Source organism: Dunckerocampus dactyliophorus, chromosome 14 (assembly GCF_027744805.1).
Source record: "Dunckerocampus dactyliophorus isolate RoL2022-P2 chromosome 14, RoL_Ddac_1.1, whole genome shotgun sequence".
In the NCBI taxonomy this organism is placed as follows: Eukaryota; Metazoa; Chordata; class Actinopteri; order Syngnathiformes; family Syngnathidae; genus Dunckerocampus; species Dunckerocampus dactyliophorus.
In genome coordinates this window covers 5,938,441-5,955,556 of record NC_072832.1, presented here as the reverse complement: position 1 = coordinate 5,955,556, position 17,116 = coordinate 5,938,441, and the positions used below count along the sequence as shown (strand labels likewise).

The 17,116-nt window shown below is 41.4% G+C and overlaps 2 protein-coding genes across 5 annotated transcripts in view; one reads left to right on the top strand and one right to left on the bottom strand.

Moving 5' to 3' along the window:
* Nucleotides 1-7,882, bottom strand: part of LOC129193899 (potassium voltage-gated channel subfamily KQT member 5-like) — an 83,183-nt gene extending 75,301 nt beyond the window's left edge. For 2 of the 4 annotated variants that reach the window (XM_054798683.1, XM_054798679.1), the window contains exons 1-2: nucleotides 7,735-7,882; nucleotides 6,949-7,622 (exon numbers count right to left, since the gene is read on the bottom strand). In XM_054798683.1, coding sequence (XP_054654658.1) covers nucleotides 6,949-7,295 — 347 coding nt within the window. In that variant the 5' untranslated portion in view covers nucleotides 7,296-7,622; nucleotides 7,735-7,882. Of the gene's footprint in view, nucleotides 1-6,948 lie in introns of all 4 variants that reach the window. The other 2 variants (XM_054798681.1, XM_054798682.1) reach the window with 2 other exon arrangements.
* A 1,537-nt stretch (nucleotides 7,883-9,419) lies between these two features.
* Nucleotides 9,420-16,932, top strand: cnrip1b (cannabinoid receptor interacting protein 1b). The gene is made up of 4 exons (XM_054798684.1): nucleotides 9,420-9,439; nucleotides 9,532-10,603; nucleotides 12,064-12,208; nucleotides 14,755-16,932. The coding sequence occupies exons 2-4, from the start codon at nucleotides 10,425-10,427 to the stop codon at nucleotides 14,917-14,919; spliced, it is 489 nt and encodes a 162-aa protein (XP_054654659.1). The 5' UTR covers nucleotides 9,420-9,439; nucleotides 9,532-10,424; the 3' UTR covers nucleotides 14,920-16,932.
* The last annotated feature ends 184 nt before the right edge of the window (nucleotides 16,933-17,116 follow it).

Here is a 17,116-nt window from a genome sequence, read left to right as displayed (position 1 = left end):
TTGTTACTGGAAACGGTTCTCCAACATCTGAAAGATCCCGAACGTGGCACGCACCTGCATCGACTCGCTGGCTACGTAACAGCTCGTGTAGCTCGTCAGATTTATATACATGCATCACAGCCCCGGCATGTACAGTAGATTCATTCATTCACATCTACCACAACTTTGCGCACTAATATGTACAGTGCTGGGATAATCCCATGCAAGGCAGCTACATCGCCCGTCTACGGTGTCATAAAATGTTAACACAAAACACCTTTTTAGAGCTTTACAATTATAGTTTTACATGCCTAAAACAATTCTAAATGCATATAAATGACAAATGAAAGGGATAAATAACCATTTATGGTTACTTTTACCTCCATTGAAGACGTGACTGTTCCCAATGACACGATGTGGCAGCGAGACGCCACACGGACACCAACTTCCTGTTTTGTCATGAGTTATTTCTTGAATCCAATAATGTTTCTCACCTTCTTAATCAAAGTTTTGCCACGTGCAACTTTCTTTGGCTCCACTGTGGGTTACAGTATTGCGGTAAGAAACACCACTGAATTCAAGAAACAGGAAGGTGGTGACTCGCTGCCACACTGTGTCTTTGGGAACAGTCACGCCAAGGACCATGTCTTCATTGAAGGTAAACATCGGGGTATTTTAGACTAGTCCACTATTTGACGATTTGATTTGGAGTGTGATTCGACAATCAATCTCACCGTCAAATCATATGAAAATGTCATGTGATCAAGACTGCACCATTCTGACTACATGGAGGTACCTACGGCTGCGGCTGAGCATACATCTTTATATAGAATGTCTGTTTTTATTATAAAGAGCCTATTGTGAGACACACTTAGCCTCGTTTGTGTTATAAATGAAGGAGTTACGATTCCACATCACCCATAGTAAGAGACTTTTGCACTGCAACATCATCATTTTCACCGAGACATGACTAAACAGCGGAGTACCCGACAATGCTATTGAGCTAGCCGACCGCCACACACTTCGCGCTGATATAACAGCGGCTGAAACAGGCAGGATGAGAGGCGGAGGGCAGTGCATCTATGTGAACTGCTTCCTGTTTTCTGTGTCACTAAATAAATAAAGTACTGTTGTTGCATTGTTGCACACCTACCACGTTCATTTTTTCCTCTGTACAGTAGATATTCGACTATGAGTCGACTGAACAAAATCTAATACTTCTGATTGAACTATGTAAATCCTTAGTCAATGACTACGTTATTTCTTATAGTAAAAACTGATTAGGTTAGCATTCGTTTCTGGCCACGTTGGACCTTCTGGAACAAATCAATGACACTAACCAAGGTTCCACTGTATTTGTATTAAAATTCATGCGTTTTCAGATGGTACTTTACACTCTTTATCGAGCAGAGTTGCTGCAGTAATTATGTCTAAGGTTTTTTCATATGCTATTGTACTGCAAGTACAGTGCACGTTGCTTACTTCTTCCCTCGCATATTGTGTATATACATATAGCGTCCTTGTTTTTTGGGGTCTTAGGTAAATGTGGCTTCAGCCATCCTTTTTTTCCATTTTTTTTTATCTTGCATTAGGATTTATACAGCGACACTATTGTCATGTTTTGTTTCCACTGATTGATACTTTTGATATTTCATGAAGTGAAATGTTTTATTTTCTCTTGTGTATTTATAATTGCACTTTAACCAAGAAAAATACGTTTTTGCCATTACTCGATTAATCAAAAACATTTTCTGTAGAATACTCGATTACTAAAATAGTCGATAGCTGCAGCCCTAATCATTATTATTAGACTCCTCCTTGTCTTGTTGTGCTTTAACCAAACTTCCAATGGTTACTCTGCCGTTCTTCATGGGACTTTCCGGAACGACAGTTGATGTGGGACTTTCTTGATAGAAAATGAATACGGTAGAAAGACTGGGGGGAAAAAAAGAAGTCAAAAACATGGCACGCTCACTCACTCCACATTACATTCAAGATTCATGCATGTAATAAAGACAAGTCAAAAGAAAAGTCAATTAATTGATGCGATTGCTTCTCCTACTGATATAAACATTGTATTATGAATACATAAATAAAGAGTATAAATAGGAAAGAAGCAGAAGAGGATGCAAATGTCTTGCTGCAAATCAACAAGTGTATCATATAAGTCAATGAGAACAAAGCGCGCTGCTTGTACGTCATCCTCAACATCATCATCATCATCATCATGCCACACAAAGTGTGTGAGAGCTGTTTCTAACTAGTACTTTGCTTACCTTATTTAGCCACATAAGATGGTCAAAACGTCAGAAAAAGCTCTTGGTGTGATGAACACCTATTCTTTACATTCAAATACATGAGAAACACACACGCCCTGTATCCTACACTCTAATTCAGACTTCCAGCATCCAGCTGATGGAGACTACAAATGTGGGAGCCGGCGGGGTGAGCAGATGTAACAACTTAACCCCTGGCGACCTCAGCTGTCCTGCCTGAGCAAATAAAATGTCCACATCCGGCATTGCAGCCCCTCCTCCTGACAGCTTGGCCTTTTCCTGACGCTCTGACATACAGTAGATACATTTGATTGCTACATCTGTGCATGTAAACACGCTAGCTTTAAGCGCTGATTCACAGCATGGGTAAGAATAATAACATGCAATCAGACAAGATCAAATATGGCGCGTTGGTGAAATGAGGGTAATGTGGTCATAGGCTATGTTGTACAGGCAAAGCTAATAAATATGGATATTTTTCAGAGTACAGAAAATTTAAGCGATGCTACGATCGGGTCCAGTCCCGTCACTTCTCTACCATTGCCGGTGGCCAGGGCGAGGGAGGGAGGAAGTAGCAAGCGGGCAGCGGGGGGACATATCTGTCTTCTTTCCCTGTAACTTTCACTTGTCTCGCTGTCCTCTTAATCAATGTCTACCACTCGTTTCTATCTTCTTTTCCTGTATGTCTCACTTGCTCTTCCATGTCACAGATTTGGCTGAGTACTTTTCCTGGGCTAATAAAATCACCAAATCTACAAAAGATGCACCGGTCAAAATAGAAGCTCTATACAGTCGTCCCTCGCCACATCACAGTTCAAACATTGCTCCCTCACGCTATCGTGTTTTTTTTTTTTTTAAATGACCATAAATTCTGGTGTATAAGCCGCACCAATAAAATTTAGAGGAAAAAAAAGATTTGTACATATATAAGCCGCACATGTCCACATCGTACAAGAACTACTACTAATGGTTTAAATACTGTGCTTTTCAATACAACAGTCTGACTCATGGTGTCATCTCACAAAGAACACTAAAGTCATCACACAGCAACTTAACACTTAAAAGGTGTACCTAGGAAATACAAACAAGTACCAAAACAAGTTTCAAATGAAACAAAAACAACTATTTTAAAGTTCTCCCATAATGCATTGTGCCTGAGCAAAGCATTTTATTGAAGGCCAAGTCGCATAGAAAGTCTGAAGTGAAGGGAAAGCCACGAGATTAGAACTTAGTCATAAATTAGCCGGACAGCTATATAAACTGCAGCGTTCAAGGTTTAAGAAAAAAGCTGCGCCTTATAAACCGGAAATTACTGTAATTAATTAATAAATGATCGCTGTCAATAAGATATATTTAGTGTGGAGTTTAGAGTAAAAAGGTGCATTTATTCCATTTTGGAATCAGGCTGCAATATAACAAATGGTTAAAAAAAAAAAAAGGGAAGAAGTGTGACTACTTCCTGGATGCCCTGTATGTGAATGTGTGTGGTGGGGATATGAGGGCACACACAAAGGAGTATGACTGCATGAGTGTATATCAGCTCATGTTTGACATGTTTACAAGCATCAAGGCACAAATCCCATCTGTCGTGACTTGACGAACTGCTTAAAAGAAAGTGAGTATTGTTTTTCCTCTCGCAGACTCACGCACAATCCAAATCAGACACTTTCACACCAAGCTCGAGCCATCTCCGCTGCAGGACTTTTCCCACAGGGCCTCGATGGTCCAAGTCTCAGGCCTGTGAAAGACTGGCTTACTCACGCGAGGCTTAATGTTTCATTCAGCCTGTGCAGCTGACAGCTTGTTGACCTTCTCTAAGAGCCCCTCCACATGTGCTGCTGTGGGCTTCCAGTCTTACATAAGACACCCCGGGCCCAAATGTTGGACACTGTGGAGGCCAATCTTCCCTTGAGAATTGTCTAAATGTTGTGAGATGAGATCATTTTTTTAATGACCTCTACCTAGGGCAAGGTGGGTGATAATGTTTTTTTAATAGCAACTTAATGTCTGTTTTCTTGTTTGTGTGTGTACAGCCACCACAATCATTTGATATCAATTACTGGATTCTCTCAAATAGTGTCTGGTCGTTCATTTATTCAACTGTTATGTTTTTCCAGAGGGTTTGTTTGTTTAAAAGCCGCACATTGTGTATTCTTCCGCTGTAACTACTTCTCAAGTGACTCTTGTGTTTACGGATCAGAATTAAATTTTTATTTCATTTATGGCAGCGCGTCGCCGTAACCCAAGAACCACATGTATATTTTTTATAATGGACATATGTTATAAATCCATTTCTCTGTTAAACTTACCCAATTTGAAAATGACTTGTTAGTTGTCAAGTCAAACCAGTGTCACGGTTCAGACCATTTTATTAAAGTTTAAGCCTTGGTGGAGGTCTTCCAGACTATTTTACTCATTTTTAATCACGCCAAAGAGCAAAATATGTGTTTCGTTTGGGGACAGGTGAGCTTGCAATATATTCTCAATTATACGTACAGTGGAACCGTGGATAGTGTCCACCCCGGTTAGCATGTTTTTCGGTTAACGTCAAAAATTTCTGCCACAGTTTTGTCTTGGTTTGTGTGCATTCCGTCGTGCGCAATTTTTATTTTTTTTCATCAGAAAATGTCTTTTAGTGTCCGTTTTCGTTAGAGTTGGACCTTCTGGAGCGAACCAAGGTTCCACTGTATACAGTATATAAATATATATGACATGTTCTCCAAACCCTGCGATTGGCTGGAGACCAGTCCAGGGTGTACCCCGCCTCTCGTCCAAAGTCAGCTGGGATAGGCTCCAGCATACCCCTGCAAGGTGGCTGGACTCACCCTAAGAGATAGGGTCATTCAGGAGGACCTCAGAGTAGAGCCACTGCTCCTTCACATCAAGAGGAGCGAGTTGAGGTGGCTCGGGCATCGAGTCCAGATGCTTCCCAGACACCTCCCTGGTGAGGTCTTCCGGGCATGCCCAGTTGGGAAAAGGCCCCGGTGCAGACCTGGGACACGCTGGAGGGATTAAGTCTCAAAGCTGGCCTGGGAACGCCTTGGTGTCCTCCCGGTGGAACTGGAAGAAGCGGCCCGGGACCAGGAAGTCTGGACTTCCCTACTGAGACTGCTGCCCCTGCGACCCGGACCCGGATAAGCGGACATAAAGGGAATGGAATGGAATGAGATGGGATGGGATGGGATGGGATGGAATGGGAATAAGCTTTTTTTATCCAAGACAGTGCATGATATGCTGCTTGCTATGGTACCTCACTTGAAGAAAAAGTTACAAAATTAAAAGGTAGTGCTACACCGGCAACACGTCATCAATGGCGTTATGCTTGACATGGTCTGTCTCTCTCACACAGGTCTAATAAATAAATTCCAAGCGCTAAGCAATCATTTAAAAGCCCCCCGGGTAACAGGTGCTCAGCTGACAAGAGGTCCGACATGGCAACAGTTGAGCGATGTGTGGCTTCATCAATCACAAGGGGAAACAAGTGTGACGTGAGTAGAGCAGTACGTCAGATTCTCTCCTTAATGCAGGACAAACCCAACTTTGTGGAGAAGCGGTGGACAGTGAAGATTTAAAACACACCTTCTTAGGAATCATCCAATATGTTCGCTCACACAGGTTGTTTTGCTTAACGCCCTTTGCTCATCATTTAGATAGTCAACGAGGTGGCATGTCCCCAGTTATGTGTGCCAAGCCTGCACAATAATACACGTCAGGTTTATGTGAAGTGGAAAACTTTGGCATAAAAAAGCTAATCTTTAACCACTTTGCTTTCGCCACCCCCTCCAGGTGAATGCTTTACAACAAATTGGTGTTTAACTTTATTTGGAAAATTCCTAGCATCACAGGTGCTGTGTTTGTCTTCTGGTTTTCATATACTATATATATATATATATATATATATATATATATATATATATAGTAAAGGTGAGCCAAAGCACCTGTTGTAAAAAAAAAAAAAAAAAAAAGGCTGAAATTTGTCAGTATGCAAGTCATCTTTGTGTTATTAGTAACATAATTTCAAGTTTATCTCATTACATTATGCTTTTTTTTTTTTTTTTTTAATTGTATTTTTTAGACCCCACTCCTTTAAATAAACGTCACTTATTTTCCTCTTTCGGCTTTTCCCATGAGGTGTCGCCACAGCGATTCAGTCGAATGTTTTTATGCCAGGATGCCCTTCCTGACGGAACCCTTCTGGGTTTGAGACGGCACCGGACATCTCCAGTGCTTGGGTGGCCTGGGTTCAGTGGCGGAGCCAGACATTTTTCATTGGGGTGGCCAAGGTGAGACCATTACTCACATAGGGGTGGCAATAAGTTGACACCTGAAATGTCTAGCTGGCCAGTGAGGTGGCCGGAGTGACCAATGGTGGCCACAGCCATCGTTGGCCACCATGCAGCTCTGCCACTGCCTGGGTTGGGAATTGAACCAGTGCAGTCTACACAACATACAACATTCCTGAATATATTAAACCAAACATGAACCGAAAAAGCTTGTCACAGGTAACCGTGTTCATAATAATTATCATAGATTATTTTATTAGTGCATATTAAAAGGCACTGTTTGCTTAACATGTTTGGGGGCTGAGAATCCCTAAAACGCCCCCCCCCCCCCTGCAACCGGCCCTGGTTGTATGTTGGAAGTGAATGCAACGAAGTTTACTGTGTTAATGACACAAAAAAAGTGTACTCACACAAAGGCATGGTAGACGAACGCCCACTCCCTGGGTCTCTCCAGGACGTTGTACAGGTAGTTCTGGAGCCAGCGGTAGCGCGCGTTCCTGCGGCCGCCCTGCGCGCTGTACGTCAGCGGCTTGCCCAGTAGGCTGAGCCGAGCGCCCTGCTTCATGTCGGCACCGGGCGGCCCCAGCCCGTCCCCGATCCGAACCGCGTTGTTCATCATCCTCTGTCCGCACTCCACATCCCTGAGGGGGAAGTCCTGCGCCAGGCGTCCAGGGGAAGTATTCAGCCAGAGTCCGGAGCCGAAACCACCACCACCGATACCACCAGCGCTGTCGTCGCCGCCGTGACCCCGCGGCATGGCATCACCAGCGCTGGCGTGCAGGGCGCCGGTAGACCGGTGGACGTTCGCATACAAGAAGGTGTGTGTGGAGACTTTTTAATTGGACAAAACTGAAATGGCTAATCTGCTCTCATCTTGCATATTGAGTGTCCGGTCCAAACACTCCTCCTTTGAGCATGTGCGCACAGCGGCAGAAGAGTTGGGTTATGAAGAAGTGGACCCATGGAGACATTTGTGTTGAAAGGGGTGGGGGTGTATGTGTTCTCACCACTCACCCCCATCTCATTTCTCTTCTCAACCACAGCCAATTCGCAGGTCTTCAATGTGGCTGCTCCTCAGTTTTACCTAACATAAGTACCACAAAAACCCACATTTGTCACTTTTTGGAGGGAACACGTCAACAAACGCACGTTGTGCGAATGTGTTTATATATACACAAGTACCTTAAATAATCTACCTAGCTGCATTGACGATTCATTCATTTTGAATGTCAAGCTCTAAACCAGGCTGTTGTCTTTTCCTCCCAATTTGTTTGATTTGCGCCAACACCCACTTCCTGGTTGACAGACCATGTGACCCCAGGGCTGCACTGACGTCACGGCTGTGCTACCTGTGGACCCAACTGGTAAATTCATTTATTAAAAATGTTTTATTTGAATTCACTACAGGCAATGTGCGATGAGGATGACATTAAACAGATTAAATGTGTATCTAAAGCAGAATGACCGACTTTAGCTTCACAGTGGTAACTATTTCTATGTTCATTTTTATTGCAGTTTTTATTGTTTGACTTTCATAGTGCTGCCTCTTTTAGTGTCTATTTATCAAGTTTATACCATTTATATTGTTTTTTGTGTTACTGCCATTCGTTGTGGAAAGCATTGTACAGGGAAACCTTCCTTACTGTGTACAGTAGACGCCCCTACAACGTAAATAATCCGTTCCGAGAACGTTTATGTTATATGGTTTTTATGTTATACGAAGCGTAAAATACATGTAAATAGCCTACTCCGTTCCAAGATCTTCCCAAACTCACCCCTTTGGCCCTTCAAAATATTCAAAGTCCACCAAATATGGTGGGAAAATATAAGAAAACATTAGCATAAACATAGTAGAGTAACATTCCAATATAAAATAAGGTAATAAATAAGATTACTGTAAATGAATAAAACTGAAACCCATTTTTTACGTTTTCATGAAAGAACTGAAGCTGTACTTCAAATCAATATCCTTTGTTAATAACAAGAAAGCTATCAAGACTCTAAATCTGTGCTCCCACTTCAATATCCTTAATTCAATTTAATTTTCATTGTCCCCTGGTGTAACTTACTTTAATTATTATTATTATTATTATTATTATTATCTTTATTTTATTTTTTTATTTATCACTTTTCTGTTACATTTTTATTTATTTAATCTCGATTTCTGTGTGATTTTTTTTATGTGTTTTTGTTATCCAACTGTTATTTTTCAATGCGCATGGTTTGATGCACTGTTAGTGTAATTTGTAAGGCATTAATAAAGTTGATTGAAAAAAAAGACGCTTTACTTATATGGAATTTCTAATATTGTAATACGATGAAAACACTTTACATAAATTCTTTACGTTCAGTGGAATTTACGTAAAAGGAGGTTTACGTTATGCGAGGTACTACTGTATTTGACAAGAAGCTTTATCTAATTGCATCTTTATTTAAGCAAAAGCAGAGACAAAACACAGACTTGTTTGTATTATTAATTTTTCCACATTGGAAATCCTCTTCTAACAGCTAATGATTAAACAATAATCTACCTGGCTGCTTAATTGTTCATTAACGGCTGAGACATCCATTTCCTGGTTGACTGACCATGTGATGCCAGGGACATCACGGCTTTGCTACCTGTGGACCCAAAACGGTGAATATCAATGTTTTACTTTAATTCCACCTTAGTAAATGTGCAGTGGGGAAGACGTTTAACAAATGAAAACTGTTTTTGAACCTGAACAATTAGCTCAAGATCCGTAGTTGTAACATCATTTAGCCAAAAAAGAAAAAAAACACATATTCGTTTGGAAAGTTAGGATTTGACAATTTTGCAAACCTCTGCTAACAGCTATTTATTTATTACTGCAGCTATCTGTGAGTCGGGCTACACCTGGGAGGCTCCAGAAGACTTCTGAGGTAAGGGCGCAGCAACTTGAGAAAAATTAAGAAAAACGTTTTCATCAAAATGAAGGTAGCTTGATTTCACAGCAAAGTCAATTTATCTTTAGTTCCTACAGTGAGCAAGAAAACCCATCCATCCATCTTCTATAAAGCTTGTCCTCATTTGGGTCACAGGAGCAGAAAACCAGAAAATCAATTTTCAGGGGAGCCACTCTGTGCCACACTTTCTTTTTACGGGACTGTACGCTGCGGGTTCCTCCAGATGCCTCGAAGGCATCGAAATGTGAATGTACTGCTAGCATTACATCCAAACACTTCCTGCTTTGACTACGCTGACGTAACACACGCACACACGTGCTATATTATGTTTGTTGTCAGCTAATGATAGCAATTTCGTAATTGTTGTTCGGCTCTCTGAGACCGGTTTACATGTATGTGAATATCAACAGATTACTGTGGAAAAATGTAGACATTTTGGAGCGAGTTGCATCCGATCCCTTTTCATAAACTTACTATGGTCCAACCCTGACCTCTAGTGGCGTCACCTTGCCATTACATGAAGTAGCTCTGTTTGCAAGATGATGTTTTTATTTTTAATTATTGTTGAACTGCTCATTTTGCATTCCAGTTTTTTCTGTCAATGTTGCTATCATTGAAATAGGTCTTTTTTCGTGGTGTTAAGTATGTTGTGTGTTTCGGTGGCTCATTAGAGGATTATTTAAGAGTCGAACTGGCAAAACTTCAGAACCTCTGACAGTGATGGCTGAGATAAAGGTGAAGGAGATAGTGAATATTTTAGCTCATGGAGAGAGAGAGAGAGAGCTCAGTGGTTGAGGGATGGGATTAGACCGGTACACAGGATTTGTGAGCGCTCCAGTCCAGGCTGCGCACGCACCACCCTCCTTGCGTGTGGACCGACGGCCACCTGAGACGATTCGACCACGTTCTGCACATCCTCATCCCGCAGTCTGGATCCGCACAGCTGTTTTCTTGTGTGGACATGGCCGACGTTCCGCAGCTCGTCAAAATCGGGATTTCGCTTAAGATGCTTCCCAGCAACACCGCCGTCTATTTCAAATCTGACGGCGCCAGGTTCGGGCAAACCCGGACCATCAAGCTGCTGACCGGGTCCAAGTACAAGATCGAGGTGGTGGTTAAACCCGGTGCGGTCGAGGCCACGTAGGTAGACCTCTAGTTTTTTTATGTGATTTATTTTTGGGAGACGTGTCGATTAGTGTGCAATAGCCAATCAGGGGCACCCCAAATTATCATCATCGCTCAATACCACGAAAGCATACATATCTTCTCGGTATTATATTCTATTGCATTCATGCATTTCTATTCATGTTGCGTTTCGGTTTGGGAATTAGGGCTAAAGACCTTGCAGGCCCTGATTGGTGACCTTAAAACAGGTGACTGTTTGCAAAGATGCATTCAAGGGAAAGCAGTTAAATAGGGCTTCCAACATTGAGTGATAACATATCATGTAAAAGTAGAGGTAGGGACTGTGCAAATGTGGTGACGATTAATTCAGTAGCTATACTATATTGTTGAATTAATCGTGATTTATCTCAATGTGAGTTCAGTGTAGCTGCCAAAAAACCCCACCTAATTGTTAACAATAAAATATCATGTGAACATGTTGTGTTAGTGTGTCAAACAAATGGCAAAAGTGGTTTTGTTCTATGTCAGGTCAAAGGTGAAGAAGCACTTGAGCTCCTGTTGCTAAATTAATCCCGGAAGGCGGATTTTACGAGCAGCACTCGAAAGCAGCATAAAACCCAATTGGCTGCAAGACAGCCCAGAGATTAGGATGCTGCCATCATGTAGTTTTGCCCATAGCTCACAATGATGTACTTAAATATTTATATGTATTTTTTCATTTATTTAAATAAGATTTCTTGCTGATTTTGATATTTATCACGCAGGCTGTGAAATATCCGCCTGATGAAGCAGTGCATGAAAATAGGTCACACATGGCATGATGCACATGGGAGAATTTGGGGCATGAGCACAGCTGTGTTGGCATGGCAAGAATCACATGATGTGACGTGGAGGGGAAAAAAATAGTGCTTTGCACCAATGAACTGATGCTATATGGTTTTAGCCACATGTACTTCATTGATAGGCACTGTATGGTATGTAAGTGCTAAGAATCAACATTTTGCTTTGTTGCTGTTACGATATTGAGAAATGCATGGTCGTAGATGACCACAATGTATGCCATCAGGCACCCTCCAATCATTTTGGATTCTGCAGATGTATATGTAGTATACCTGGTCAGGTGCTATTGATAGTCAAGTCAAATTAAATAAAATATTTTTGTGATCTTAACCAAAAAAAAAGTAACTTAAAAAAAAATCACTATCAATTGAATGTATTTTTCGTTAGGATACTGTTTTTTTTCTTCTTCTTCTTCTTGTTTAATAGCAGCATCATAATTGTCAAGCAGATGTTAACTTATAAAGAACTAAATACGCTCACCGCCACTACGGTGCATCCGGGGATTGCAATGATTCAATGCTATGATGTAGTAACTAGTGTCCTAACTAGTGTTCTATTTCCTGAAATCATTGGATGACATAGGTGCAGAACCTTGTGAGTTCCTAATAGGCATTGTTTGGTGGTCCTCCCTGCAGGTCGATGAGCATAGGGGGTGTTACCTTCGCTCTGGAACAGCAGTCCAAAGATCCCCAGTCGGTCGTCTATACAGCCCTCTACAACACTGAGGGGGTGACGCACACCAAGAGTGGGGAGAGGCAACCTGTTCAGATAGAAATACAGGTACACTTAAAATAATGCAAACAAGACAAAACATTGCATGTACCAGTATCACACCGTCAGCCCTCCGATTTTCAGGCTTCCGAGGTAGTATCAGAGTCATAACAGAGGTGGGACACAATACTGTATGTTTACACCAGTCCTCTATAAGATCCTCCATACGAAAAGAGCGTTCTACTGTTTTTAAGGACGTACTGCAAAAAATGTTCGGCAAAGCGCCTCTCACTCTCTCTCTCTATATATGCAGTATATATATTTTTGAATGAAATACAAAAAATACATACAAAATATATATAATTGTTATATGCTGTGTCGGTCTGGACCCCAGATGGAGAGGCATGAGGCTGAAAAACAGCCTCTTAATCAGAGTGAAACAAAGTCAACAAAGGAAGCAGCAGAAACCACAGGTGATGGTGCGGAACAACTTAACAGAAACAAAGCACCGTGAAACTTAATGTGAGACAACAAAGAAGAGCAGAGGGCCAGGCTGGATGTCAGGCAAACAACTAAGCATACTACTAGAAGACACAACAACTTTTAAATGTACAAAAAGTAGAAGTCCAGTCGAACCGGCGTCTCCCAGCTGCAAACAAATGGTTTTACGTAGCCAGACAGCCAGGCTTCCCAACCTTTGGGCCGCATTTCTAATGATTTGTTAGAAGTTTTTGAGTTTTGATGACATGTTCAAACCACGCTCCTCTTCTGTGGATTAGAGCTGCAACAAGCACATTTAAGTTTGTGATGACATTGCCACACATTCTGTGGGGATACCTGAAGGAGAGAGTGTACTGCAACAACCCACAGAGACCACTGAGGCACCAAAGACCAACATCTGTCAGGAAATTCGGAGAATCCCTCTTGAGATGTGTGGCAATGTCATCGCAAACGTCAATGTGCGTGTTGCAGCTGTGATCCACAGAAGAGGAGCGTGGATTGAACATGTCATCAACTATTGAACTGTGTAGAAAACAACAGACAAAGTGGGAAACCTTTGGTATCAAATGTTAATTTGATGTTTCAGTTACAAATGTGTAAATACAATCTTTGCATTAGTTCCCACTTCAAAAACTTGTATATGATTAAAAAGTGATAACATTTTATTGGCCCACCCTCTATATATATTTTTCTTTTTATCATTGCCTCTCAAATCATTACAAATGCGGCCCAAAGGTTGGGAAGCCTGGCTGTCTGGCTACGTAAAAACGTTTGTTTGCAGCTGGGAGACGCCGGATCGATTGGACTTCTTCTATATATTGACAAGAACTATATTGTTAATTACTACATCAAATGTTATGTAAATGCATATCAACTCTGGAAATGACTGTGATTATTTTGTTTAAAAAATAATACACAGAGACATTTATTTTACTCTGACATCAGAGTTGGGCTCTCGTGATCACTGCCAGCAGTCTACGAAAATGAAACCAAGGTAACAAGGTCGCGTTCTCACTAAGGATGCTGAAAACAATGTGACAGATTACTACTCAGCTACTCTGTGGGGAATAATGGGGATATAATGGGTCTAGAAAGAAACTGAAATAATGACAGCAGCTACTTGAACTAAGGTTGTGTCCATGTTAATGAGTGTACGTTAAAAACACACTGCCTGTCCCTGATGGTTAGTCTGTATTCATTTTGTGCTTTTAATTTGTCAAACAGCCCGTGGGCTAAAAAAGGTTGTGGACCACTGCTCTGTACGACAGGACCACTCTGCTATTTTCTGAGACTTGCTGAAAGAAAGGCTAGTCAAAGATCCTCCATGTGACAGGACCACTCTCCTTTTTTAAGGTCATACTGCCAAAAATGTTAGTCGAAGAATCTCCCCGTATGACAGGAATACGCTGCTGTCTTATGCAGGTACTTAATTAATCTCCAAGTGAAAGGACTTACTGTGAAACAACACTAGTCAAAGATCATCTAATATGACGGGATCGCTCTGCTGTTTCTTTGGCTCCCAACTACAAAAAAATGTATGTATATGTGTCACATTTTGAAGTTAAATTTTGTAAAAATGTTGTTTCATCCGAATAAAATACGCTGTCTCGTACACGCATTCATCTCCATCGTGCGTGCACATGCACACAGGCAGTCTCAGAAAAGCGAGCAACAATTTGGAGTCATTGTGTGGTTATCATAGGCTATACGTTCAATGATAGCAGGCGTTAGTAGCTAAACTCTGCCAAATCGCTATCATTACCTGACTACAAGCATGCTGTACTTAACCAAGGCAGACACCTTTGAGAACATATTGCAAAAAACACTGGCCAAAGATCCTCTATATGACAGGAGCGCTCTGCTGCTTTTAAGGCCTTGCTGCAAAGGAGGCAAGTCAAAGATCCTGCATATGTATTTTGCTATAGCACTTGTATGGTGGTGATTTTCGTTCAGGTTGCGATCACTAGGTGCCACTATAGGCAACACCCTGATCAAGGTAATGACAAACAACATTGTGTTCATCACGCGTGTCCACTTAAAGCATCTTTAGTCATATGTTTGCCCTCTGAATGTGTCCGTCTGTGTCCTATTAAATCCTTTATGTCGTGTGTCAGTTCACGGAGGCGGGCATGTTTGAGACGGTGTGGCAGGTGAAGTACTACAACTACAACAAGCGGGACCACTGCCAGTGGGGGAACAGCTTCAACAGCATCGAGTACGAGTGCAAACCCAACGACACGCGCACGCTCATGTGGGTCAATAAAGAGACGTTTATGTGAGGGGTGGGGAGGTGGGTAAAAACCCACTGCGTGTGTGTGTTCCTACCATGCCCCTTCCCAAACAATTTGAGCCCTCTACCGAGTTTACCTGAATATATATTTCATGTTCAAGTTGACTGATGATGTGTGTAAGGGTGAGTTCACACTTGTCGTGTTTGGTTGGGTTAAAAAGTGTGCCCCGAACAAGCGGACGGAGACCGCTTGAGAGATGGGTCTCAGTCCGCTTGCAAATGAAGTCTGGTGCAGTGTGGTTCACTTAAGTTCAAGTGTGAACGCTAAGCGGACCAAAGACTCAGATCAGTGTTAACATGGCAACACAAGTGCCAGAGAAAATGCATTGGAAGTATTGTCCCTCTGTGTGTGTGTGTGTGTGTGTGTGTGTGTGTGTGGGTGTGTGTGTGTGAGAGAGAGAGAGACAACGCCGCTCTTATCTGTTTGGAATGTGTGAGTTATGTAAAATGTCATAAAAGCTGCCCAATCAAGTCATTACTTTATGCATATGTTCTTTACTGCACAACCTTTGGTCAAAAATGCCAGCGGTGGGAGAAAGTCGATGTTTTGCAGGTCTCAAGTCTTTAATCTCAAATCTCAACTAAAGACACAAGTCCGAGTCAATTCTCAAATGAAATTATCCTGGGTAGCATGTTGACACATCCCACTGTCAATCACTGCCTCCTTGCCTCCAGAAGTCGGGAGTGCACAGAAATGTAAGCCACACCCTTGTTGTTTGTTCTTAAACCTGATTGGACATCAATCGATGCATTCAATGAGGCAGATTCTGTGGAAAAATTTGGTGTCTTGCTTGGAATGACATCGTCTCGTGAGTTGAATACTTTGAATGGGGACACGTTTTACTCAACACACCCACTGAAAAGCTCGAGTATTTTCAAGCCGTCAGACTAAAGTTAAAAAGTCCAAGTCGAGTTGCAAGTCTTTGATGATATTGTCGAGTCCAAAGTCATCAAAATTGTTTTGGTCCATAGAAGAGTGCCGAATCGCAAGTGTGAACACAGCCTCCGTGACAGAAGTATGTGACTGTTTTAGGATAGCACGCGTGTGTACTGTTTTTATACTGTAAATGGTGCTTTGTGTGTGTGTGGGGGGAATGAAATACCTCCACCAGGGAAGATGGTCCACAGTAAAGTTAAACCCAAGAAACAATAACTACTTTTCCATCAATACATATGCTTTTATGTATTCAGACAAGAGCTGTATCCAAAATTCTGCCTTCACAAATATAATAATGCTCAGTTTTTAATTGTGGATGTGGTTTTCAGCGGTGTACAACTGCACTGCATCTTATTGAGGGTTGTTTCCAATATTTTGGTTACGTTATGTAGCTATGTAGGGTGTATTCTGTAAAACACAACTACCTCTCTTTGTTGTGAACATGCTGTGTACCTACCTACACTTGCTGATTCTGCAATTGCCTGTTAAGTGAGCTATAAAGGGTAATGGAGTCCTACTTTTTACTGTGTTGCTTGACAGTTACTTAATTGCGTTTTTATCATTACAGTATATTGTATATGCTGACATAGGCGCAAGTCCAATTGAACAATCAACCCTCAACAAAGAGACAATCAGGCCTCTCCCGGTTATAATGTTGCGTTATGTTTTTGTAAAGCTATTATTATGATGATGAAACGGCACAGTCAAGGTAGCGTCTTGCGTGAACTCGTGTGACCTGTGCCTGAAAAAAGAACCTACAAAAATTGAACTATTCTGTTTTGGGTCTCAGTTTGTTGGCACTGTTGTGATGATATGCTCCTGTTGTTGGTGTTTAAGTTGTGTCTACCTCTTCCAATGGATGTAATACTGTATGAAAGGATAGAAACATGTTAAATATTCAGTTTTAACATTCAGGGTTTTTTTCTATTCTGTGTTGTAAATGGTGTATTTTTTGTACAAGTGAAAATGAATTGAAATGTGTGTATATTTTGGACCGATATATATGTTCTGATATACTATTTTCTTTGAATCGACCTATGCAAGAAAAAAAAAATAAACACCTGAAAAGTGCACTTTAGGATTGTCGTTTTCATTTCTTCAGCTCTATTGGTAGTTATTGCATTAATATAAACCATCTAACATTTGCAGTTCCAAAAGTAATGTATTGTTAAGTTACTTGTGTGATTTAGAGTAGCTAACATCGTTTAAGACACATCGACACACAACTAGTAGCACGCATGCCGCAATA